This window comes from Myotis nattereri (assembly GCF_964212035.1).
Source record: "Myotis nattereri genome assembly, chromosome: 14".
In the NCBI taxonomy this organism is placed as follows: Eukaryota; Metazoa; Chordata; class Mammalia; order Chiroptera; family Vespertilionidae; genus Myotis; species Myotis nattereri.
The window spans coordinates 28,997,923-29,024,213 of NC_138089.1; the positions used below are offsets into that span (position 1 = coordinate 28,997,923).

General features: G+C 50.5%; 1 protein-coding gene across 2 annotated transcripts in view; it reads left to right on the top strand.

The window, feature by feature from the left end:
• The window catches only part of GRIP2 (glutamate receptor interacting protein 2), a gene marked incomplete at both ends in the record, with an annotated part of 79,244 nt that overhangs the window by 9,089 nt on the left and 43,864 nt on the right, over positions 1–26,291 (top strand). The window contains one exon of one of the 2 annotated variants that reach the window (XM_081106238.1): positions 23,239–23,293. The exons of the other annotated variant lie outside the window; for it this stretch is intronic. Coding sequence (XP_080962364.1) covers positions 23,239–23,293 — 55 coding nt within the window. Of the gene's footprint in view, positions 1–23,238; positions 23,294–26,291 lie in introns of those variants that run through there. 2 annotated transcript variants of the gene reach the window in all.

Below are 26,291 nucleotides of genomic sequence, written 5' to 3' on the forward strand. Positions count from 1 at the left end.
CTAGGCCATATCGCCCCTTCCATATCCCATGAGGCCTCTCCACTCCCTCTAGAAAGCCAATTCCTTCCACCAGCACCTTGGATTTAGGGAACACACCTGCAGTGGGGAGGGAAGGGCTGTCATCATCTTGCCCAAACCCCAGGCATTTGCTGCCTCCCTCCTGCCCGTGTCCTGGCCTGGGCACTCAGACCCTGTGCAGGTTGGTTCTTTTCTTTCTCCTTTCATTCATTTTCCAGTTGTTGAACTATGATCTACCATATGGCAGCCTCTGTTCCAAGTTGCTGGGATACAGTAGTAAACTAGACAGTCTTTGTACTTATGCAGCAAGGGAGATAGGTCACAAACAGGTGGAACAATAAACAAGAATTCACAGGTGGAAAGTGCTGCTCAGAAGCCAAGGAAACAGGATGATATAAAAGAGGGTGATGGAGTAGTGAGAGGGCCTTCTGGAGGAGGTAACATTTGTGCTGCGACCAGCCAAGGGAAGATTGAGGAGTGTTCCAGATGGACGGGACAGCAGGGGCGAAGACCCTGGGGCTAGAGTGGGTCTGGTGTATTGGAGGAATGGAGGCCAGTGTGGCTGCAGGAGAGTGGAGTGGTGTGAAGCCAGCAGGGTCCATGCAGGCCAAAGGGAGGAGTTTAGGTGAGAGTCATGGGAAACCTTTGCAGTGCCAGGCACACAGTAGGTGCCCGGTTGAGCCAGCTAGCTGCTGTTATTGTTAGGAGATGAGACTTGCTTGCTGCATAGAGTGCATTGGGATGCTGTCTGGCCTCCTTGAAATCTGACCTGCCTCCTTGCTGCAGCTCACACCTGTTCCCTCCGACAGTGGCCCTAGGGCAAGCTGGATCTGCATATCAGCAGTTCCCTCCAACTCCCTTGGCTCCAGAGTTGAGAGCCCAAAGGGCTGTGTTTGCTCTAAGCTGTCCCTCCCTGTGAAATGGACTGATTCTGCCTCCTGGAGCTATTGGGAGGCTGTGCTGGCACCTAGTGGGGGCTCATAAACAACAGCTCCAAAGATACGAAATCAAACATTTTTTAAAATAATATTTTATCTAGAAATCTCTATAATGTTCGTTTGAGGGTATGTGTGAGTGCCCTGTAGGTACCCTGGAAGGAGGTGGCAGGTGGCCCTCAGGGAAAACCAAAAGCAATTACATTGGATTCCGTACTTAATTTAATCTAAAGGCCCTGCAGGGAGGCGAGGCAGTGAGGCAGGGCTTGCAGGCTGTGGGCAAAAGTGATTCACGGGAGATTTACAGGACTTCATAAAAGATTCAGATCCAGGCTGAGCTTGGATGGGGCTGGGCTCAGTGCCTTGGGCTTTGCCTCCACAGCCCAGGAGGGAGGTGGTCTAAGACTCCTGATGGCTGTGATGGCTTTGTGACTCTGGGCAAGTCACAGCTCCTCTCTGGACTCTGTAGCACCATAAGGCATTCTGGGTTCTTCTCCTCTTGGTCCTGGGCCCCAGCCTGCCCCCCACCTCCTCACAGACCTGTGCTTCACAAACTTTTCCATACCTGTAAGATCCTCTTCCTCCCAGCCCCAGCCCTCCCCGGTCCAATTGCTTTTTCATATTGCAGAGGAGAAAACAGATTCCAAGAGGCTCATTGATATGCTCAGAATCACACAGTGAGCCTGGGCAGGAGTGTGAAGCTGTCTTGGCCCCCTTCAAGGAGGGTGGCGGTGGCGGGAGGGAGGGGACAGCGGTAGGAGCCTCTGAAGGCCACCCAGGATTCGGATGGGTGGTGATTTGATTCTTCACACAGCCCCTTGTGGATTCTGTCCTGTGGTGTTTTATTTTCATGTTCAACAAAGAAGGGCCAGGAGAGTTAAAGGACCAGACTGAAACCCCACAGCAACTAGTTCCAGAGCCGGGAATATAGTCACCTCCTGGTCCAGCCTTTCTCCCCAGCACATCGCCAAGTCTTTGGGCCTCCCCTACCTTGAGCTTAGCGTCTCCACTCACCTGGGCAAGTGACCTGACCTCCCTGAGCCTCCGTGTCTGCATCTATAAAATCAGGATGACGATATGCCCACCTCCCAGGCTTGCTAGGATGAACGGCTGTTGACAAATGGCCTAGGCAGTACCTGATACTCATTTCCTCACAGAAAAACTGTAATTCTAGGGCCACTCAAACCCTGGAGAAAATCTTACTAGGAGAGGAGCCCCTTCTTTCATAGGACCCAGGCTTAGCTGGCACGGCCCCTCCCAAGGCAGAGGAGGGAGGGAGGGAACCTGTCAAAGGCTGGTGGTTGCAGATGGCAGGCAGCTAATTTATTTACCGCTTCCTAATAAATATGTACGATGCATAAATAAAATATCTCACTTGTACCGTTGCAGTCGGATGCAGGCAGGCAGTGACAGTCAGCAGCGTAGCTCTGAAGCAGACTTTGTGTGCATGTGGAGTCTGGCAAGGGGGTTAATGAGCTGATTATTCCTCCTTTAACCTAATTTCTTGCCACATATCCAGCAGCGTGCAGAATTCCCAAACCAGGAGGCACCGGGCTTCCTCTCCAGGCCTCCCAGCCAAGGTCAGGGTGAGGAAGGCCCCAGCACCTTTGGCTCAGCTCCGAACTAGGCAAGATGGGACTGGACTGCCCTGGGAGGTGGTGAGCTCCCATCAAGGCTGCAGCCAACGAGTTCCTGTTCTGAATGAGGTTTGGACATCTTAGGCCAGCGGTTCTCAACCTGTGGGTCGCGACCCCTTTGGCGGTCGAACGACCCTTTCACAGGGGTCGCCTAAGACCATCCTGCATATCAGATATTTACATTACGATTCATAACAGTAGCAACATTACAGTTATGAAGTAGCAATGAAAATAATTTTATGGTTGGGTCACAACATGAGGAACTGTATTTAAAGGGCCAGAAGGTTGAGAACCACTGTCTTAGGCCATCTTCGGAGATGGTTTGACCATTGTGGTGGGCCTAGTTTTTGCAAACTTGACCTGTTTCAAGTTCATGCACAGGCCTCTTGGCAGATTCCCAATCTTCAAACAATCCCCACTGCATCTGTTCTTCCCTGTTCCTCTCACCCAGCTCATCTGGGAGCCAGGAAATCCAGTCATAAGGCAAGGTAACAATTCAGGGACTGCTGAAAGACACTTAGAGTGGGGAAAGGAGCAGAGGCAGCCTATGGAGTCAGAAGTACCGGATTCCACTCTTGCTCTGCTACTTCCTCTCAAACCTTGAACAAGCTACCCAACTTCTCTTAGTATCTGTGCCTTCCTCTGGGAAATGGGAACCGTGTTGGTATTTACCTAACAGGGTGGCGGTGAGACTGGTTCATCTATTATCTCAAACAAATGTTTACTGAGCAACTACTATGTGCTAGGCACTGCCTTAGGCCCTAGGAATACAGTGGTGAAGAAGGCAGACTAGGACCTTGCCCTATGGATCTTACATTCTAGTGTGAGCCAGCCAAGCACCATGAAACATATAGCTGTGCACTCTAATGACAGGTCTTGAAATTTAAATAAATGGAGCAGAGTCAGGGCACTGAGAGGGGTGGAGAGTCCCTCTCAGCTGCAGTACTCAGGAAAGGCTTCTCTGGGGAGGTGATAGTCAAGCATATACTTGAACGCTGAAAAGTAATCAGTCTTGCAAAGACCTGCACGGACAGAGGGAACAGCAATTGCAATGACTCTGAGGTGCAAAAAATGTGGCATAGCCCTGGCCCGTGTTTTTCAATGGTTAGAGCATCAGCCTGTGCACCAAAGGGTCTCAGGTTAGATTCTTGATCAAGGGCGCATGTTCTTGGGTTGCAGATTCAATCACAGACCCAGTTGGGGTACGTGCAGGAGGTAACCAGTCAATGTGTCTTTCTCACATCGATGTCTGACCTCCCCTCTCCCGCCCCTCTGCTTGTCAGCTTCCTCCCTTCCTTCCACTTCCCTAAAAAGCCAATAGAAAAAATATCCTCAGGTGAGGATTAACAAAACAAAAGTTTGCCATATTCAGGAAAGGCCAGGGCTGCAAGAGCACAGTGATGAAGCAGGTGACACCTCTGGCCCAGTTCTTGGCACAGGGCAAATACATGACGGCCCTCTCGTTCTCCTTTGCCCTGCCTGCCTGCTTTCTTGCTCCTCCCAGCCTGTGCTTGAGTCTTTCATGTAATCTAGGCATGAGGCTCAGAGATTCCTAACCCACCCAAGCTGCAAAGGCTTCGTGACTTGTCCAAAGTCCTCTTTTAGACTCATCCTCAATCAGCCTAAGTCCTGTGAGTGGCCCATGGTCTCGCTCTGTGTCAACCTTGCAGCCATATTTAGCATTTATAGTTAACAAACAAAGGGCTTATATCCAGAATATGTAAAGAGCTTTTATAAATCAACAAGAAAAAGACAACCCAATAGAAAATTAGACAAGAGACTCACGCAGATGCTTCACAAAGGAGATCCTAATGGTCAGTTAACCTTTGAACAGATGTTCAACAGCCTCTCACAAAGGGACATGGAAATTAAAATCACAGTGAGATACCCACCAAAAAGACTGACATTAAGATTTAACATATTGCGTGTTTGTGCAGAAATGGAGCAGTTGGACTTCTGTGCACTGAGGGTGGGAGTATAAATGTCTGTTCCCTGAAGAGATGAGGGGATCATATCAAGTCTCATATAGATCAGATGAGCAGCTTATATCATACCAACAAAGCTATACAGAGTCAAGTTCACCTGGTCAGCCCTCTCTCATCTCTCTCGTAGCCTGTCCTCCCAGCAGCCCCGGTGCTGGGTCCCTTCTCCTTCCCCTTCACAGCCTTTCCTCTATCACTCTGCTTGTCAGCTCTACTCCCAGGCTTGCACACACCAGTGTCCAAAACAGAATGCAGACTCTATCAGCTGAGCCAAGACCACCTGCCCTTTCTTAAACCTCCTGAAGGAGGTGATTCCAGGCAAGAAGCTTTTACTTATCAATGACCGAAACCCAACCCCAACTGGCCCAAGTGAGGAAGAGACCTTAAATGCTCACATCAGCTTCAGGAAGAGCTGAATCCAGGCGCCCAGAGGGTGACATCAGGGCTCAGTATCTGCATTCCTTGTCTCTCTCTGTGCTGCTGCCTTTGCTCCAGACTAATATCACTCCACATTCTGGTGGGAAAAGATTGCACAGATGGCTACAGCAGAAGTCCTGGGGCTGTCTCCCATTGGATAGTGTTGAATCGCATGTCACTGTGGCCTTTAGAATGGACTGCTCTGATTGGCTAAACCTGGCTATGCCTGCTTTGGAAGCAAGGTCAACCCAAAGAACCACATAGACAAAGAGGCAGGGAGGGGTCTCCCTAGAGCAAAATGGGGTGTTGCTACCAGAAGGGGATCTGGTTGTTGGATTGGTAAAAACAACTGATGTTCACTGTGGGATCGCAGTGCATTTGGATGATGAGAGTGGGCTCAGAGTGCATCAGTTAGGTACTTCAGAGAAAAAGAACCAACAGGAGATCTATCTATCTATCTATCTATCTATCTATTAAAAGAGAGAGAGGTTTATTTTAAAGAATTGGCTCACATGATAGTGGGGCTGGCATACAGAAATTGTTAGGGCAGCCCAAGCAGGTTGGAACCTCAAGCAGAGTTTCTATGCTGCAGTCTTGAGGCAGAGTTACCCTTTCTTGAGGAAACCTCAGTACTTGTTTTTAAGACCTTCAACTGATTGGATGAGGCCTACCCACTTCACTCAGCCAACTGATGGTAAATTCAATCACATCTACAAAATATCTTCATAGCATCTAGGCTGTTGTTTGACACATAAAATGAACCATCACAGAGAGACAAAGGTGCTTATTTAAATAAGCACCACATGGCAATATCCTATATAATAAAAGCCTAATATGCAAATTGACCAAACGGTGGAACAACCAGTAGAACAACTGGTGGAACGACTGGTCGTTATGATGTGCACGGACCACCAGGGGGCAGATGCTCAACGCAGGAGCTGCCCCCAGCCCACAGGCTCCAGGCCAGCCAAGGCAGGTGCCAGTGGGGGGGCCTTCCTGATCTCCCCACAGAGGGAGGTGACTGGCGGCGGCAGGGGGCGGAGGCGGCGAATGGGCAGCATCAGGCCGGCCAAGGCAGGTGCCAGCAGGGGCCCCTTGGTCGCCCCGCTGGTGGCCCCACAGATCGGCCCTGATCACTGGCCAGGCCTAGAGACCCTACCTGTGCATGCATTTCGTGCACCGGGCCTTTAGGAAAGGTATATTTGTCCCTTCCCACCTAAGACTGGTATTCAGGAGACAGGAGAGGCCACATGGCCTCAGCAGGGGGTGGGGGGTGGGGGATGGGAAGAACCTTCTGGGGCCACCAGGACCTAGGCATGGTTTTCATTCACTATTCATAAGTGAGTGTGCTGGGTGCTGGGGCACAGAGGTGGTCAGACCCAGCCCCTGCCCCACAAGGTCCCAGGCTGGTGGGAGAGACAGTCCTTCCTGCAGGATCCCCAGATTGGGGGAGGCAACTCCTGCATCCAGCACGGAGTTCCATGGTGAAGCCAGCAGCTCTCCAGGTGCCCGACATGAGGTGATGTAGCCAGCAGCCACTGTGCTGGAAGAAGGTTTTTACCTGGGCCTGGGGTGCTGTTAGCTGGCCAGTACCTGCCCTGGGTCCTGTCTGCTGCAATACAATCTGAGTGACCATTTTCCTTACTTTCCTGTCTTGAGCAGGGAAGTGAGCAACCCCTGAGCAGAGTGTCAAGAAGGGAAGGGCCTTCCAGGCGGTGCAGTGGCCTGGAGCTGAGAGGTCCAGACTGTGATTGGACAGGAAGCAGAGTATTGTGGGCCGCGAGCTTGGACACTGCCACTTGTCTCCACTGAACTGGCAAGAGCTGAGCTGACATTTCACGGGTCTCTCTCCCCCTCTGTATCTCTCTGTCTCTGTGTCTTTCTGTCTCTCCCTGTCAGTCTCTGCCTGTGGTCAACTGTGTGTCTCTGGATCTCTCTCTGTCTTCAGTCTCCTTTCTTTTTCTAACTCACAAACATTTCAATTTCTCATGGATTTCCTAAGAAACACAGACCATTGGTCTCCAATCCAATCCATCACGAACTGAAATAATCAACACAAAATAAAATGGACATTGGCTGAAACTGTGCACGGTAAAAGTAGTTATTGATCTAAACATTGACAGAATAATCACATTTCCATGCCAAATTAAGATTTGCACAAATCTGCCCCGAGAGAATTGCAGTTTAGAGAAATCATGGCCAGAGTGGGAAGTCCACGGAGGCAGAAGTTGTCTCCGATCAGTAGTATGTGCTGTGGGCAAAGAAGCTGATTGATGAGTCAGGTCTTTGTTACAAATCTTAATTAGGAAAGACTCCATCTCAATGAAGCCGGCCTCAATAAAGAAAAAATGGCAACGGAAAAACCATGGAAGTGGAAGTGGCTTAACTGCACTGTGTAGAGGATTCATCAAAGGTTTAAAAGGGCTCTTTGGGGCTTGTGCCGCAAAGTGGTCAAAGTTGGAAAAATTTGTTCCCTTGTATCTGAGATGTCCTTGTCTATGGGTGGGCGGGGGTGGGGGGTGTCAAAATGGACCCCACTGTGGGGGGAAAAGATCGTGGTGCCAGGCGGTGCTGTCAGTGCGGAAGGAGGAGGTGTTTGTTGATGGTCCAGTGTTGCTTGACGATTCAGCTATACCCTGCCGGGCAGCACCTTTAATAAAACATGTATTCGATACCATCCCGTCCTCCTACCTTCAGTGGCTCCTCACTGCTGCCAAGATTAAGTGCGCGTCCTCCCATGTGGCCTGGCGCTGCTGCCCTCTCCACCCTCTCTCTCGCTGCTGTCCTCCGATTTCTTTGGGCTCCAGCCATACCGGCACATTTCCATTCTTGGGGGAAAACAAGCCAAATGAGAGGCAGCATAGCACAGTGGGTTCAAATTTAGTCTCTGCTACTGATGAGTTGTGTGACCTTGTGCTGGTCACTTAACCTCTCTATGACCCAGTTTCTTCATCTGTAAAATGGGAATAATGGCACCCACATCAGAGTGTGGTCATGAGTTAAGGCAGGAAAGCCCCAGAGCCATGCTCGCTGTGTGGGAGCACTGGGGGTGGGGATGGGGATGGGGAGGTGTTCATTCTTGCTCCCACCCTAGGGCCCTGGCCCATGCTGTCGTCCCTGCCTGGGGTGGGATGGGGAGGGCTTGTTCTCTGGTTAGTTCCCTCTAATCTTGCAGAACTCACCCCAAACACCTCTTCTTTTTTTTAATGTATTGATTTTAGAGAGGGGGGGGGAGAGAGAGAGAAGTATCCACTTGTTGTTCCACTTATTTATGCATTCATGCATAAATTTATGCATTCCACTTATTTATGCCCTGACCTGAGATTGAACCCACAACCTTGGTGTATCAGGACGATGCTCTAACCAACAGGCTACCTGGCCAGGGCCTACTCGAAGTACCTTTTCTCAAGGAAAGCCTCCTAGTGCTCCTTGTTATACCCTCTCACAGTGACATCCTGAGCTCTGCAACGCTCACCACGTTTTATGACACAGTTACCCATGAGCCCCATGGCAGTGGGTCCCATCTGCCCTCCTCCTATCCTCAGCACTGCCCTGGGACTTGGCTCTTAGCAGGCGATCATCAAATCAGGGGCTGTTGGTGAGTAGCCCACTTCCTCCTGTGGGTTCAAGACCAGCTTGCTTTGCACCAGTCCGTCCTGGCTGGTAACTAAGGCTCACATCTTCCATGGCTTCTCACACAGAGAATGGGCCTGAAGGTTCCCCAGTCAGGTGCTTCTCCCCGACTTGGGCTCTGAGCAGATGACAGCTTCAGCAGATTCCCCAGCAGACAGATGCCAGCTGCCTCCTGATAACAGCCCTTAATTGCTTCCTCCTCATCCATTTAGTTTTCCTTAAAGGGCTGTCAGCCCAGCCTGGCCACACCAGGCTGCCAGCGCGGGTGAACTCCGTGCCACCCTCCCTTCCAGAATTCCTTGCATGCAGAGTGGCCCTGTAGAAATTCCCTCCTTAAGCCCATGAGAGCTCCTAATAATGCAAGCAGCCCACATGGCCATTCTTTTGGGCGCTGCGTCGGCAGGACGTTCTGTGGGTTGGCCTCTGGGCTGGTGGACACTTGGCTCTTACTTGGTCTACTCATCACTCAAAACTAGCGCTGGCCCAGCTTGCTTTGGAGGTGGGACCTACCAACTGGGGTCTGGGTTCCTGGGCTCCTCACATTGGCATGTGCTCAGCATATGTCTTAGACCCTGGCATGGCCCCAGGACCTTGGGAATCAGAATCTCCTGGGGGGAGGAGCATGTTTAAAATGCTCATCCCCCACCCCCAACCCAAACCTGAGGAATCAGCACTGCTTGGAGTTGGACAGAAAACACTTCTTTCACCTTTTATTTAAAATCGTAAAATGTACACATGGGTATAACAGAGGTGTAGTGAAAAGAATGACGACAATGAACACCCCATGTAACCACTCAGGTTAAGAAATAGAACATTGCCAGCCCCATGGACGTTCCCCATGGGTTCATCTCAAAGTGTGTCCACTCCGTCCTTCTACCCAGAGGTAGCCACCTTCTTGATATCTTGGGTGATCACTCTTTTGGTTTTCTTTATATGTTATTTCCACCTTATATATATATCACTACAAATTAAAGTTTGTTTTCACCTGTTCTTGAACTTCACATAAATGGAATCTTATAGTGTGCACTCTTCTCTGTCTAGCTTTTTTCGCTTTTGAGGTCCATCCATTGTGTTGTGTGCAGCAGCAGCAGCAGCAGCAGCAGCAGCGCATTCTTTTTCACTGCTGTGTAGTATTCCATTGCATGAGTACACCAGTTTTCATGCACCTGTTCTACTATTGATGGACTTCTAGACTGTTTCCAATTTTTTACTCTTAGGAATAATACTGCCATGAATATTCTTGAACAGGCCTGCTGGTAGCCAGGTGCAATATTTCCATTGGGTACATGCCTTCAAGTGCAATCGCTGGGCCATAGGATATGCATATTTTAACAGCTTTATTGAGTTATATTTTAGGATATGCATATTTTAAAATTCCAGTAGATACTGTCAAGCTCCCTTCCAAAGTAGTACCATTTTACATTGCCACTAGCAATGTCTGAGAGCTCCAGTTACCCCACATCCTCACCAATACTCGGTATTGTCAGATCTTTCATTTCTTTTGCCAGGAATCTATATTTTTATCAAGCTTCCCAGGGGACTCTGATGCACTCAGAGGAAGGTCTCTACTCGTGCTGTGCATCAAAATCACTGGGTGAGCTTTAAAAAGACAGAGCCTGGGGCCCTGCCAGGTCGTTCTGAATCATCCCGCACGGTTGGAGGGCAGGTGTCTGTGGTTTGAACAAGCTGTGCACTTCCTGATGGTGCCCATTAGGAACTTCTGCCCCACCAGCCCCACTGCCAGCTGGCCTTCTAGCCTCTCTCAATCACAACCTGTTGTTCTTTAGGCACCAAGTCCCTTGCCTCTGGCTGGAGTCCATAGTTTCTGTCCAGCTTCTGATCTTGTCTACTGATCTTCACACTCCGGGAGTTGTGGTGGGAGGCATTGAAGGCCGCTTCACCTCTGTGTAGAATGTAGCTCTGAGGCTTCCTTGGTTCCCAGGGTGACCTTCTTAGAATGGTCCTCAGGAGTGGTTGCGCCTCTAGCATGAGCCAACTTTAGAGATGGGAGATCTGACAGGCACCCCTTAAGAGTAACGGCTGACACCAGAGGTTGCAAACTCAGATGCCCACAGGGGCCAGGCAGGCTGGCCATGTAAGTGGGGAAGGTGGGCCAGGGATGAACATATGCATGTATGCACAAACACACACACACACACACACACACACACACACACACACACACACACACACAATCAGAACATCTAAGCCAGCACTTAGCTGGAGGTGATTTTGCCCTCTCGGGAACATTTGGCAATGTCTGGAGACATTCTTGGTTATCACAGCTGGGGAGGGGTGTGCTGGCATCTAGTGGCAGAGGCCATGGATGCTGCTGAATATCCCATGACATGCAGGACAGCCCTTCACAACAAAGAATTATCTGCTTTAAAATGCCACTAGTGCTGGAGGCTGAGAAACCCTGATCTTATAAAAAAAACCAAAACTTACTTCCATTTTAGCACGCATAAAAATTGTGTGTCATTTTGAAAGCTAAACTTTTATTTTACAGCTTTATTTTAAATTGAATTATAAATCGGGCTGGGCGCCAGCTTGTCACTGGTTAGTTCCTCTAAAGCAGTGCTTTTCAGACTCTCTGGTGAAGGGTCAGTATTTTCTTTTTACTTTCAATCTATTGGAGACCAATACATGTGAAAAATACATTTGTAATGAATTACTGAAAAATGAAATAAAACAACTAAGGCATGGCCCAACCGGTGTGGCTCAGTGGTTGAGCATCTGAGCTGTGAACCAAGAGGTCACAGTTCGGTTCCTGTCAGGACACATGCCTGGATTGAGGGCTCCATCCCCAGTAGGTGGTGTGCAGGAGGCAGCCAATCAATGATTCTTTCTCATCATTGACATTTCTCTCTCTCTCTCTCTCTCTCTCTCTCTCTCTCTCTCTCTCTCTCCCTCCCTCCCTCCCTCCCTCCCTTCCTCTCTGAAATCAATAAAAACGTATAAATTTTAAAAAACAACAAAGGCATGAACAATAGAAGCCACTGATCAGCTGCTTGGGTGTTGTGGCAATGTCAAATTGCTGGAACAGTCTCTGTTTATTCCCAGTTTCTGAACTTATCTGTTGCTGTCCTGCAAGAAATAGTTCAAGGACAGGCCCAGGGCCACAGACTACACTTAGCATAGTTCTGCTTTTAATCTGGCTGAGGTTGTAATTGCCTCAACACCCTCAATCTGGGCCCCAAGAAGCCCAAATACCCTCCAATGTTTCTTTGCACCCAGAGCAACCCCACCCCAGCCCCCTGGGTCTGACCTGGTGCTGCTGCCTCAGTGGAAAGTTCACATCCCTGACCCACAAGGGTGGGCTCTGTTCCCAGGATGCCCATCTGGGGTTAGACTTGGACATGTACTCCCCGAAGAGGGATGTGGAATGGCAAGCTTGACTAAGATGCTGGCCAGGAGGAGGCAATGAAGGGGGTTTCATTGCACAAACTCACATATCTTCTCATTGAGCATCAGAACCCTTGTCCTTAAAAGTCCTTCTCAGCTTTCCCCACTGCCTCAAGCCCCTCTTTCTCTGCCTAGACGCTGGAACCAGACAGCCTGGGTCTAAATCCTGGCTCGGCCACTTGCTAGCTGGTGACCTTGAGCAAGAGGCTTCATCTCTCTGAGCCTCAGTTTCCTCACCTGAAAAATGGGAATACTATTAGTAGGTGTAGCAAAGGTTTTTGTGAGGGTTAAATGAGTTAGTATACATAAAGTGCTTAGAACAGGGCCTGGCCCAGGGTCCCCACAGGGTGCACTAGCTGTGTGACCTTCAGCACATCACTTACTCTCTCCATGCCTCAGTTTCCTTGGTTCCCATGGTGACCTTCTCAGAATGTCCTCGGTAGTGATTGTGCCTCTAACCACTGCTGTGAGGGGTGATCTTTTCAGCCTCTCCTTGCTCCCTCCTCCCTCCCCCCTCCGACTTTCTCAGAATGGCCACCAACCCTGCTGCCCTGGCTCCCGGATCCACTGGCTGTCACATACCCTCTGCCTGGTATTTGCCCAAATCTGCCTCCTCCCTGAGGGGAGGTCTGGAGCCAGCTGTCAGGCAGGGCTGGTTTTCTCCCATGACATTCAGAAGCCTGGCTGGCATGCCCAGTGGGGGATCTGGGTGCTCCTGAAAGGGAGCCTGTGGGGCAGAGGCTGCGGCAGCTTGAGCTCAGGCCATCGGGCTCAGTCCCAGCTCTGACGCTCACCAGCTGTGGGACCTTAGGCAAGTCATTTCCCCTCTGTGAGTGATGTTATTTTAACTGAAAACACCGGCTCTCTAGTATAGTCATGAGGATCTGACGGGATTACACATAGAAAGGACAGCAGCATGGAGCCTGACCTTGGGAAGGAGATCCAGGTGTGAAAATTTGGAAATTCTTCCCAAATCCTCCCCCGCCTCCCCCATGTCTCCAGGCATCTCCCTCAGGACCCCTGTATCTCTCATGACCCAGCACCCAGAAGATTTTGTGTGGCCCAGAAGGCCCTTGGCCATCCTTGCTGGCCCACATGATTACCTTGCCTGGACCCCCTAAACCTCAGGAACCAGGTCAGGGGGGTGGGTACCTAGGGGCTTCGTGGCTCAGAAAATGTCCCCTCCCTCTTTGGCCTCAGCTTCCCCAGCTGATAAAATGGGTGGGGTGCAGTTTTGGACCAGAAGCTTTCTCTGGCACAGCATGATTCTGAGAACCCAGGTCTCAGCCACCATGTCTCCTGGTTTCAGAGGAATGTTAATCTTTTCCTTCCCCTGAAGATGGAATTCCAGGCAAGCAGGCCCAAATCGGTCACGGCTGTCACTCCGGAATTAATGGAAGGAGGCCCTGAGTCCACAGCAGAAGGAGTGAAGGCAGGACAGCGGGGACAGAGTGAGGCGGCTTTGCTGCATCCCCTGCCCATGACCCTGGTGGCCCTGCTGCCGCCTGTCAGCTGAATATACCACCCCCTGCCATCTGCTGTGCCAGCACTTGCTATTTGTTTACCCCCACATTTGGCAGGTGAGGAAACGGAGGCACAGAGAGAGTACATGATGAGCTGAAGGTCACACAGCTAGTGCACCTGCTCTCCACTGCCTTTTCACAGGGATGTTGCCGATTGCTCCCTGTGTCCAGCACAGTTCCCAAACATCTAGGAAGCTGGGAACATGTCCCCAGCCACCTCCTCTCTCACGCTCACCTGTCCCATCTCTCCCTGCCTTCTACACGAGCTTTCCTCTGTCCCCTCTCCAGCTTCACTTTGTAGCTGAATCAAGGGCTAGTGATGGATGGGGATGCTCCCCTTCTGATCTTATACCCTGAACCTTGTACCCCAGGAGACCCTCATGGCCGTCATGATGAGAGAGCACAGGTTTTGGAGCCCGATGTCCTGGGTTATAATCCTAGCTCTGATACTTCCTTACTGTGTGGCACTGGGCAAGTGACTTAACCTCTCTGAGACTCAGTTTTCTCTTCTGAAAAGTAGATGTGCTTCTCCCAGCCTTATAGGGCTGTGTGCATCTGTAGAGTCACCACTTTTCTTTAAAACATGCCCTGAACCACCCACATTTCACCCTCCTGGTCCAAGCCCCCAGCATCTCTTGCTTGCATGGTTGCAGTTGCCTCCTTACTGGTCCCCTCTCCATCCTTACTCCCCACAGTCTGCTCTTCCCCAGAAGCCAGAGGGGTCCTGTCACATCCCTCCGATGCATCCCACCTCCCTCAGCAGAAAAGCCAAAGTCCTCACTACAGCCAACCCAGCCTGCTGTGGTCTGCCCCTGTGACCTTCCTGACATCCTCTGACACATCTATTCTGTCACTCACTCAGCTCCAGCCACACTGGCTTCCTTGCTGATCCTCAGGCACAGTCCTGCCTCAGGGCCTTTGCGCTGTTTGCATCCTCTTCCTGGCTCAGAGATCTGCATGCTAGGTCCCCCACTTCCTTCATCTGTGTAAAGACTTGATCAAAGGGGTACCTCACACACACAACCCTCTCACCTCTCTTTATTTTCCTTCAACATGCCTATTTCAACCTACCCTGTAGTGCATATTTGTTCTGCTTATTGTCTGTCTTCCCTACTGGAATGCAAGTGCTGCAAGTTGTATTCACTGCATACACTGCAAGTTGTATTCACTGCTGAGCATAAGAGCTGCTCAGCAACTATTTCGTGAGTGAGTGAGTAAATGATGGGGTACAAATGAATGCATGGGGCCTGGAGTAAATGGTACTGGACTGTCACTGCTGTCATCATTATTATTTCTTCTCTCAATGCTTCTGCTGCCCGAGCCTCAGGCAGACCCTGGTTTGAGGACACGAAGAGCCCCCTGTGAATGGTGACCTCTCTCTGACCCCAGGTTTTCCTTATCTCTGGAGTGGCATCAGCCTGGACCTCTTGCTGTCTCTCCTGATTCCTGGGATGTCATGTGACCCTGCAGCCCAGAGGCACGCAGGTCCCCACGGAAGACCCTGGCACTTAATAGCCTCATTAAGTCTAGCCTTGATGGATGGCTGGCCTCACTCAGCTGCTACCCACAGGGTGGCAAAGAACTTTGAATGACTTGTGGCTGGGCTTCCTCTCAGGGGGCCTGTCCACTTCTTCTTTTTTTTAAATCCTCACCCAAGGATATGTTTTTTTTATTAATTTTTAGAGAGAGAGGAAGGGAGAAAGAGAGAGAGAAACATCAATGCAAGAGAAACATTGATTGGTTGCCTCCCACACATGCCCAGACCGCGGATCGAACCCACAACCTTCAGTGTAGGGGATGACACTCTAACCATCTGTGCCACCTGGTCAGGGCAGGGACTGTCCTCTTCTTCCAGAGAAGATTCTACAGAGACTTTTTTTTTTTTGACAGAGATTTGTTCAATGCCCAGGACCAGACTGAAAGAGTGTTTGGAACTAAGTGTCTGGGATTCAGATCCTAGCTCTGCTTTCATTGCTGAGTGACCTCGAGCCAGTATCTGCCCCAAACTAAGAGGAAAACAGAGAGGAATGAATCGGGAGTACCGTTGACCTCAGTGGCAGGACTAACAACCAGCAAAGAGTAAGAAAATGCCTCAAGACTGGGTGTGACTTGAGTCCCCCACTGAACAAGTATTCATTGAGCACCTACTGTGTGCCGGGACAGGTTGTGGTCGCAGCTGACAGCCTAGTGGGGGAGACAGACAATTAATAAGCAAGATAAGTAAAACGTGGTTTGTCAGTGACAAATGCTACAGAAAAAATAAAGCAGGGAAAGGATAGGGTGCTGGGAGTGAGGTCTGCACCTGTCCTTAGCCATGGAGAAGATGATATTTGAATGAGGACCTACAGGGGAGAGCGAGGGAGGAACCATGCAGAGAGCAGATAGTGGGGCTCCAGGCCAAAGGCACAGCAGGTGCAAAGGCCCAGTGGTTGAGAAATGGTGGGAGGCCAGTGTGAAAGGAGTGGAGGGTCACCGCGGACCGAACAAATGGCATCCTGTTCGCCTGATGAGGTATTCGGGTCTTATCTAGAGTGTCCTGGGAGCCATGGGAGTGCATAAGCAGGGGAAAGATCATGTCTGGTTTCTGACGCCATGAGGAAGGTGGGTTATGGAAGGCAAGGGTGGAGGCTGCTGCTATTGTACAGGTGAATGATGCTGATAGCTGGACTGTGGGGGTGGGGGGAGGTGCAGGGAGCAGTGGGGTGCTAAGGAGTGTGCCGTTGGTCCAGCAACGTGTGGAGAGAAGTTAGCGAGGGTCTGGGGATTCAAGAAGGGCTTTCTGGAGGAGGTGATCTATCGAGAGTCATTAAGGTGACAAGGAGGGCTTTCTAAGGAGAAGGCCTGTGGTAAAAGAAGGGTAGGAGGACCTGGTTTATCTAGGAGACCTAGAGCAGAGGCCCAGATTCCAGGGGCATGGGAAATGAATAAGATAAAGCACTGATCAGACTTCAGGAGAGTTCCTCATTCATTCATTCATTCATTCATTCATTCATTCATTCATTCATTCAAATGCAGTCCTATGGGAGCCACAGAAGGTTGTAGAGAGGGAGAAAAGAGTGATAGAATCATTTCACAGGTTACTGGAGGCGAACTAACCCTCAGAAAGGGCCGACCCCCCTAATCTTACAGTGGGGACACTGAGGCCCAGAGCAGGCAGGGACGTGTCCCAGCTCAGGCAGTGGCCATGTAACTGCCTCTCTCACCCCAGGCTTTGGGAAGAGGAGTCTGGCGGGATTGAGGGTAAGGTTGGAGGAGTCAGGAGCCGTGGGAAGAGCTTTGGGAGATCCTAATCTGCTTGGCAAGAACCAATGAGTTATACTGTCCCTTTGGACAAGGGCTTGCGTCCCACAATGCCAATCCCTCTCCCCTGTCCTTCCCTGGATCTGATGGCTGTGGCTTGGGTCCACTCACCGCTGTGGCTTCCATGCCTGTAATTCTGGCACTCTCCGCTCTATTCTAATGGCCTGTGGTCAGATCCAGTGTGGTGTGGATCCATGATGAATGCTCTGTGGTCTGGATCCACCATCCTGGGGCTGGAGAGGCTGCATGGTTTTAATCTTGTGTATCCTGCGGGCTGTCACCCAGTTCCCAGATGGGGGGGTCTCACTGGCTGGTGCCAAGGGAAGAGGGTGGGCATGATACCAACTCCCACATTGACCCGGGAGAACCTTCCCAACCACCTGAAATGCCAGGTGGCTGTCCCCATGGTGCCGATGGGGAAGTGGTGGCCCCATGGTCCCACAGCTGGTCAGAACCCAGGAGGGCCTCTCAGGACAGGGCGCCTTGGCTGTCCAACCTGTGGGGAGGGCCACGCAGCGGAAAACAAGGTGGAGGGACACGGAGACCAGCAGCACTGGAGGCTGTGCTGTGTCTTCGCTGCTCATTCTGCCACGTTTGCTGTATTTAATCACACCCGCCCACACGCTCCCAGGGAGACCACAACAGAGGCATCTGTGTTTAGGAAGAACAGCAGAGTGGGTGCACATGTGGGCTGGGAGCCAGCCTGCCGGGGTTCAGGCTCAGAGCCTGTGACCTTGGCCTTCTGCTTGTGCTCCATGTTCCCTGGTCTTCACCTGGGGCTAATCGTGACAGAGAGCGTTAATGTGCACAAAGCCTGGGAACGTCTGCCGCGGAGCCATGCTTGATAAAAGTTAGTTATTTTGATCCCCATTTTTCAGAGACGGGACTGCATTCTGAAAGCAACTGCCTGGCACATAATTAGAAGAGAGGTCCTGTTCACAGAGCCCTCCCGGGCCCCAGACTTGTGCTACTTCATGAAGCTGTCACAGCCACCTGGGGCCTGGCGACTGCATGGACAAGGAAAGTGTTAGGTATCTTCTTGCGCTCCTCGTGCATTCCTCCTTCCGTGACCCTGACAGAAGTACCTGGACCAGTGCTGGCATAGCCCACTATGGGGAGGGGTCCTGGCCAAGCCTGTGTCCTGTGGGACTTGAGGGCCATAATTACAGCATTTCTGTCGTCTCCACCCTATGCCCCACGATTTATTCTGCATATTCATTAGTGGTGCCTGCCCAGGCATTTGCGCCTAATTATTACACCGTGAAGGCAGTACCAGGAACGTGAACAGACAGGCCACCTGTTTCCTGGCAGGTGGCCCTGTCCAACAGCCACCCCGGCCCACGCCGAAAATGCTTGGTGGCACTTTCTTTTTGGCTCAGAAACGTTTTAGAACCATCAGATAGATGAGCTGTTTTCCCTGGCAGGGTTTTCACCCCCCTGTGGGGCTGGTTCCTGGTGCTGGTCCTGCGAGGGGGTCTGGAGAAGGGGAAGAGGCGGGCTGTGTTGGAAATCCCTCCTTTACCACCTGGAAGCTGTGTGATGCTGGAGTCATCAGTTTCGCTCTCTGAACATTAAAGCGCCTCAAATTCATTGCGGAGCAACAATGAGGCAGTGATTCTACTCAACTAGCGCCGTTGAATAGAATCCAGCAACATTTCTGACTCAGCACTAGCTGTTTTACGCTCCCCCCGTGATGTCACCTTTGATAAGGGGAGGCTTGATGCCGTAGAGCCTAGTTATGTAGTAGTTGCCCAATAAAAGCTGTTTCTCTTTCGGCCACACATGCCCAGCCCTTACCAGTTTGCAGGACATTGTTGTCTCCAAAGAGCAGCCTAATGATTGTCTGAGTTTTGTTTGTTTGTTTGTTTGTTTTTTAATTTATTGCTTAAAGTATTACAAAGGGTATTACATATGTGTCCATTTTATCCCCCCCGATTGTCTGAGTTTTTAATCATCATCTTCATTTTACCAATGGGGAAACTGAGGCCCAGAATGGGAAGTGACCGCACAGAGACCACCAGGCCCTTTTTTTTTTTTAAATATATTTTATTGATTTTTTACAGAGAGGAAAGGAGAGAGATAGAGAGTTAGAAACATCAATGGGAGAGAAACATCGATCAGCCGCCTCCTGCACATCTCCTACTGGGGATGTGCCTGCAACCCAGGTACATGCCCCTGACCGGAATCGAACCTGGGACCTTTCAGTCCGCAGGCCGACGCTCTATCCACTGAGCCAAACCGGTTTCGGCACCAGGCCTTTTTGACCTAGAGCTCGCCCCTACCCCAGAGAAAGAAATATTGACCAGCTGTTTTGCAAATGTTTAACCCTGGCAGAGGAAGGCAGCTCCACCTTAAAAAAAAGCTGGTGGGAATGCAGACTGGTGCAGCCACTGTGGAGAACAGTATGGAGTTTCCTCAAAAAACTACAAATGGAACTCCCATTCGACCCAATAATCCCACTTCTAGGAATATATCCCAAGAAGCTAAAAACACCAATCAGAAAGGATATATGCACCCCTATGTTCATAGCAGCACAATTCACCATAGCTAAGTTTTGGAAACAGCCTAAGTGCCCATCAGTAAATGAGTGGATTAAAAAACTGTGGTACATCTACACAATGGAATACTATGCGGTGGTAAAAAAAGGAGTTCTACCATTTGCAACAGCATGGATGGAACTGGAGAGCATTATGCTAAGTGAAATAAGCCAGTCAGAGAAAGATAAATATCACATGATCCCACTCATTTATGGAATATAGTGAACAACATAAACTGATGAACAACAACAACAAAAAAACAGATCCAGAGACAGAGAAGCATCGATCAGACCGTCAAACCTCAGAGGGAAGGTAGGGGAGGGTGAGGGTAAGGGGGAAAGATCAACCAAAGGACTTGTATGCATGCATATAAGCATAACCAATGGACACACACACCAGGGGGGGGTCAGGGGGTGAGGGCATGAGCGGGGGGGGGGGGGCGGGTAATGTGGGGATAAGGACACATATGTAATAACTTAATCAATAAAAATTTTTAAAAAAGCAGATTCTGTTCACCCCTATTCCCAATGACCTTGGGCTCCTGGCCTTGTGCAGGGACCTCCTCCCTGGTCTCCCTGCCTTTGTCCTCACCCCCTGCAGTCCCTTCTCCCTCCAGCAGCGAGAGGATGGTGTTAAATCACAGGTCAGACCATGTCTCTTCTCTGCTCAAATGCCGCACTGGCTTCCCCATCTCACTCAGAGGAAACGCCAGAGACCTTAGGAAGCCCTGCATTACACCCCCCACTCCCTTCCCTCACACGTCCCCCTCCCTGGACACCCAGACCTGCTCTGCCCCCTCCCTGCTGGGACACCCCCTCCCATGGCTCTCTCCCTCATTTTAGCCTTTCTTCAAATGTCACCTTCTCACTGAGGCCTTCTATGACCCCCGTGCTTCTTTTTATTTTATATATCAAATTTCCATTTACTTCTATATGGCACATATAACACAGGGAAACCCCTGAGGTGTTTAAGGGCAAATCTTGAACTTTTTTGTGCTTCATCTGTATCTCCAACAGATAAAGCCTTTTTCTTAAATATAATTACGATAGCACCAGCCCAACAGAATTACCCATGATTCCTTAATATCATCTCATACCCAATCTTTGTGCAGTTTCTCCCTCTCATCTCCCACATGTCTTCACACTTGGATTATTCAAATCAAGATCCAGCTAAGGTCCTTGTATTGCATTTGGTTGATGGTTCTCTTAAGCCTCTTTTAATCTATAACCATCCCTTCTTCCTCTTTTTTCCTTTTTTCACTCTAATTACTTGTTGGTGAAACCAGGTCATTTGTCCTGTGGAGTGTCCTTGGGGTATCATTCAATACGTTCTCTGCCCCTGTGCCTTCTGTCCACTGGTCTTTGGGTCCAAACCTGGATTTGATGCAGGTTTCAGTCTGTAGGCAAGAATACATCATGGATGGTACTCTGGTCTTCCTTCCACGTCCTGTCAGAGGCACGTATGCCAGAATGTTCCACTTTCGGTGATGCTAAGGTAGGTCCACGGATTCAAGTGCGACCTGCCTGGTGCCTCTGTCACTCAGTCCCTTTGAGCCTTGCAATGATGGCCAGATCCTTAATTTCATTAGGGCTGCAAAAAGGTGGTTTTTCAATTCTACTCTTGTCTCTGCACTTACTTGCTGTGGTTCTTCTGTAAAGAATGACTTTCTCTTATTAGGTTCTAAAATACTGTTCATACAGGAAGACAGGATAAATGTTTCATTCTTTACCTTCAATTTCTGTTTATAGAATAATGAGGTTGTGCCTTAACTACCTCCAAAGGGACCCGTGCAATTTTTTTTTCTTTTGAGAATCATGAACACATGGATTTTTACCGTTTCACAGTCATTGTTCTTTTTGGTGTTCAAGTTGCCCCAGATATTGGCCAATGGGAGCCCCTCAAGCTGGCCTCCTTGTCCTTTAGACTCCCTGGTGTCACAAGATGTCTGGGCTCTTGTACTTTCCCTGCCCCCGTCCTGGAATCAGCCACTTCTCTGAGGAGCCCTGGGGACCTTAGCGTGGGAAGAGGCTATAAGACCACAGTGTGGATCCTGGGGAGACTACCCCACTTTATAAATGGCAGCATCTCCCTCTGTGCTCCCATACCCCTCTCCCTGCTCCATTTATTTCTCGTGTGTTTCACCTCTAACATACTGTAACATTTATTCCGTCATTACAGTTGTCATTTCTTCTCTGTCTTCCCCACTAGAATATCAGCACCGTGAGGGCTTGATTTTGTCCATGGTTGTGCCTCGGAGCCTGGCACACAGAAGGTGCTTAATAAATATTTGTTGAGTAAGTGAATAGATGGGAACAGTATGAAGTTTGGTCCTCATCCTCTCCCTCCCCCAGCCTGGAGAAGGAGTTAAGAGGGGTCTGCCCCTCAACCCCACCTCCCCCCTTCTCTAAAGCTTAGAGGCTTCTGTCTCTTTTACATCAAAAGAGCTGGGATGCAGAAATGTCACCACTTGGGCCAAGGGAAGAAAGGGCCTGGAGAAGATTAAAGGCATTTCTGATGAGATGCTAATTTGTTTCTGGAAGCTGGTGGGGGGTGGCAGCAGCTAGGACCTCTGAGGCTTTGTGAGGCTGAGGCAGGAATGGGAAAAGCAGAATGGAGGGGTGGAGGCTGGCCTGGATCCTTTGTGGGCCGACCCACCTCTCTATCCATGTGTGGATCCAGCCCTGGGGGTGTCCTCACTGTGGAGCTTGGGACATTTACCCGGCATCCTCCAGGGTAAACCAGTGACAGGAAACCCTCCCAGGTCAGGCCTCCGGATCTCCCCCACCCCTGGTGCCTCAGCACCCACCTTCCTGTGCAGCCTTATTTATTGCTGTACTTTCCACATGTCATCTGGGCCCTTTGTCTTCTCATCAAAGGCTGAACAAGAGCCTCCTCTACCTTGCCGTGTGGCTCAGTGGTTGAATGTCGACCTATGAACCAGGTGGTCACAGTTGGATTCCAGTCAGGGCACCTGCCCGGTTGCAGGCTCCATCCCAATAGGGGGCCTGCAGAAGGCAGCCAAGCGATGATTCTCTCTCATCATTGGTGTTTCTATAACTCTCTCCCTCTCCCTTCCTCTCTGAAATCAATAAAAATCTATTTAAAACAAAAAGAGGTGGCTCCCTCTTGGCCAGAGCCCCTGCTCTGGATTCAGACTGCCCGGGCTCCCTTCTCAGCTCTGAAGGGGTCTGTTGATTATACTGATGACCCCATCAAATGACTGGGCTGACCACAGGGGACACAGGACAAGTGGACCCTGTCCCTGTCTTTGGGAGCCTCTGGTCTGGGGGGTGAGTAGATAATCCCAAACGAGTATGGAAAGCATAACTGACCCCGCAGGCAAGGACGCCAGCAAACAGGGGTCTCTGGACGCTGAGCACACATTCCCAGAAGCTGAATGGAGCCAGAGAGGAAGGGCATTCCAGGTGGACGACCTGCAAGGGCAAAGCCTGGGGGCTTCGAAGTCCAGCTTAGGGAAAGAGGGAGTGGGGTAGGTAGATTGAGGCCCAAGAAGGGGCGGGCAAGGTGAGGCTTTGGGAGGAAGAGGACTTGCCGGGTGGGGCCTGGAAGTTTGCCGCAGGGTCCAGAACACCCCAGGACTGCACTTTCCGGCCAGACTGTCGTGGAGGAAGGGCCTTGCCGCCACGGATTCCACAACCGCTGGCTCCGGGGAGGATTATCTATTTTAGCAACTCGGGGAAGGCGGGGGCAGGGAGCGCCCAGCCTCTGCCAGCGAGCGCAGGCAGCTCCCTAGCGAGCGGAGGAGCGCCAGGAGCACTGGGCTCCGGAACGCGGACGCGGGCAGGTGTGGTCCCTGGCCCCTGGCACAGGGCCCCGAGGGCAGGAGGACGATGCTGGCCGTGTCACTCAAGTGGCGTCTGGGCGTGGTGAGGCGGCGGCCCAAAGGTACCGAGCAGAGCGGAAGGGGACCGGGACGGATTGCGGGGCAGATCCTGCTGCCTGCCCTGGGGCTGGGCGGCAGGACCTGGGTCTGGGTGGAGGGCGAGGGTGAGGGGTCCAGGGAGGGACCTCCGCCCAGGCCTCCCCTCCCTGCCCTGTCTCTTCCTGCTTCACCTTGACCCGATGTCTTCTGGCGCTTTTTGGGTTTCTCTTCCATACTCTTTGTGTGTGAGTCTCTCTAACTCCCTCTTTCTGCCTCTCTCCCTCTCTTACTGCTTCTCCTGTCTGTCCACCCCTCCTTCTACTCTCCCCCCATCCCCATTCCCATCCCCATCCCCACCCTCACCCTCACCCCCACCCCGGTCTATCCCATGGTCTCTCTCTATGTGTGTCTCCCTCCCTCCCTCTACTTTTCTGTGCCACAGTCTCCTTCATCGACCCCTCACATGGCATGTCCCTGATGGTCTTTTCTTTCCTCCCTGTTGGGGGTCTGGGCTGGCAGGGGTGCTGTGTGTATGTATTGTGTAGGGGGGGTGTCCTTGGGGGAATGGGGGAGTGGGAGAAGACAGGGGCTCTGTGAGGGGAGTGGGGGGCGCTGGTGAGGGTGAAGGCAGGTCTTGGCCCTCAATGAAACTGAGTCTATGCTGAGTCCCAGCATGTGCAGGGCCCCATCCCTGGACAGGTGTCCAGCGCCTTAGAGAGTCCCAGGAGGGGCTCAGGGTGGAGGATAGGCTGGGGTGGGAGTGGGGCTGGGAGAAGTGTCTGGAGCTGGAATCTACTCCGCCTTCCCACCCTCCTCCCACAGGCCTCCCTGTGCTGCCATTTCTCCATCTACAGCGTGGAGGGGAGGGGGAGGTGGTGGGATCACAGTCTCTGTGTTTCAGGCCTCAGAACTAAGAATAATCACACTGCTAATAAGAACAACAGTAACTGTCATTAATTCAGTGCCACTGTGTGCCAGGCAATGCATTAACTCCTTAGCTCCTCACAACAGCCCTGCAAGGTTGGTCCCATCCTTATTCTCATTGTGCAGAGGGAGAAGCTGAGGCACAGAGAGGTTAAACAACTTGCCCAAGGCCACACAGCTGACATACAGAGGCTCTCATAACTGCCATGAGCGTTTTCCAGACTCGAGGGGCCTACATGGGGAGGGCTTCCTCAGGGTCATCACGGGCAGCAGGGTCCACGGGGAGACACAGGACTCCAGGCTCCGCACTGGCCCTCGGCAGCTGCTGGTCTGATATCCTAGAGGTCCCTAAGCTCCTTCCACAGGGACAGAACGGCCAAAGCTGAAGAGCATCAGGGATAGGGTTTCCCTATGTTGGGACCTCCCCCAAGAGAGAAGCCCCTCCCCCATCAAGGCTATTGTCCAATTCAGGTCCACAGACCCTGAGCACCCAGGGGGATCCTCCTAGGCTGGAGGGATGGACAAACACATTCAGGACTGCTCCAGATTTGAGCTTTGGAGAATAGCCAATTACATGCGGGTCAGGTTCCGCACCCTGTGGAGAAGCAGGAAGTGCTCCTGGTTCCCAGCAGACCTGGATTCAATCCTATCCTGGCTCTTACTTGCAGTGTGGCCCACTCAGGACCTCAGTTTCCGCATCGGTAAAATAGGTTCAAGAAAAGCCACGCTCCCAAGATTGCGGAGATGTTTTGAGAAGATTAGGGCAGGACCTGGCAAACTGTAGACACCTGGTAATTTTTAATTTTTTACACCTGGTAATTTTGAATTCAATCTTCCCATCAGAGGCCCAGCCACTCGCTTCCTCTTCCCCCATACACACACCACTGACCCCAAGGTGGTGTGTCTGGTACTAACAAACCCCTAACAAGACATAAGAAAACAGAAGGGAACATGCCCTGATTGACTGAGGGCTACTGTGGGCTGACTCTCTCCATTCCTTTCTGGGGGCTCTAAAGGAGGCACTTAAACTCAAACTTGTTTGTCCAGACAGTGAACCTGGGCATCCATTTGTGAAAATGAAAGCTCAAGGGAGAAGGATTTAAGAACACAGAAGGTTTTTCCTCTGTCTTCTTTTCCAAAATACTTTTTTAAATGTCTGAGGACACACACACACATACACACTAGAGGCCCGGTGCACAATATTCGTGCGGGAGGGTGGGTCCCTCAGCCTGGCCTGCACCCTCTCCAATCTGGGACCCCTACACCTTTTTCTTATCTAGCTAACCTCTTCACATTTAAAAAAAATTAGCTGAAATACCACCTACTCTAGGAAATCCTCTTTGAACAAATCTCTTTACAACTGTATTAAGTATTTTCATAGTATACCATCCTTTTTCTTTAGCAGCAACTTAAGAGTGGATGCAATCTGCTTCTCATGCTTGCCTCTGAATTCTTTCTTGTTGCTCTTGTAATAGCGAAGTTTATCTCATTTACATGTGCCCTTCAAGGGCTTATATTTGGTTCAGTTTCTAGTTGGCTCCCTGCTTTTTTTTTTTTAAGCAATAAGTTTGGGTTGTGATAGTAAACCTCACTTGTAATTAAGCCCGTAGGTCTCCCTATCCGAATATTTCTATAATACCTATCACTTTAGTATGCCAGAGACTGTGTTCATTTATAGAAAATAACAATAAATGTCACCTAATCATTTGATCTTCTAGTAATATTTTATAGCAAGATGTATTATTCTAGTAATTTAACTCTTACAAAACTGAGGTGTGCAGAAATAAATCACATTGAACAATAAAGAATGACTCAAATATCAAAGCATAGTGTACTTAGGGCCTCTCTTGTTCTGTGCCTCAAATATCACAGCACAGTACACAGTTCACATGGAACTCAGCTTCCTTTAAAACAGGAAGGGATGCCATACTCATGAAGCAGCTACTTCCACACACATTTTTTTTTTTTTTTACTTAATTCATAGCACATACTCTTTGTACTAATTGTTGGGAAATCACCCTAGCAATGGCCTCTGTTCCTCTCTGTATCGTTGCCTTACATTCTGATGTCATTACTGCGCTTTTATCAACCACTCGC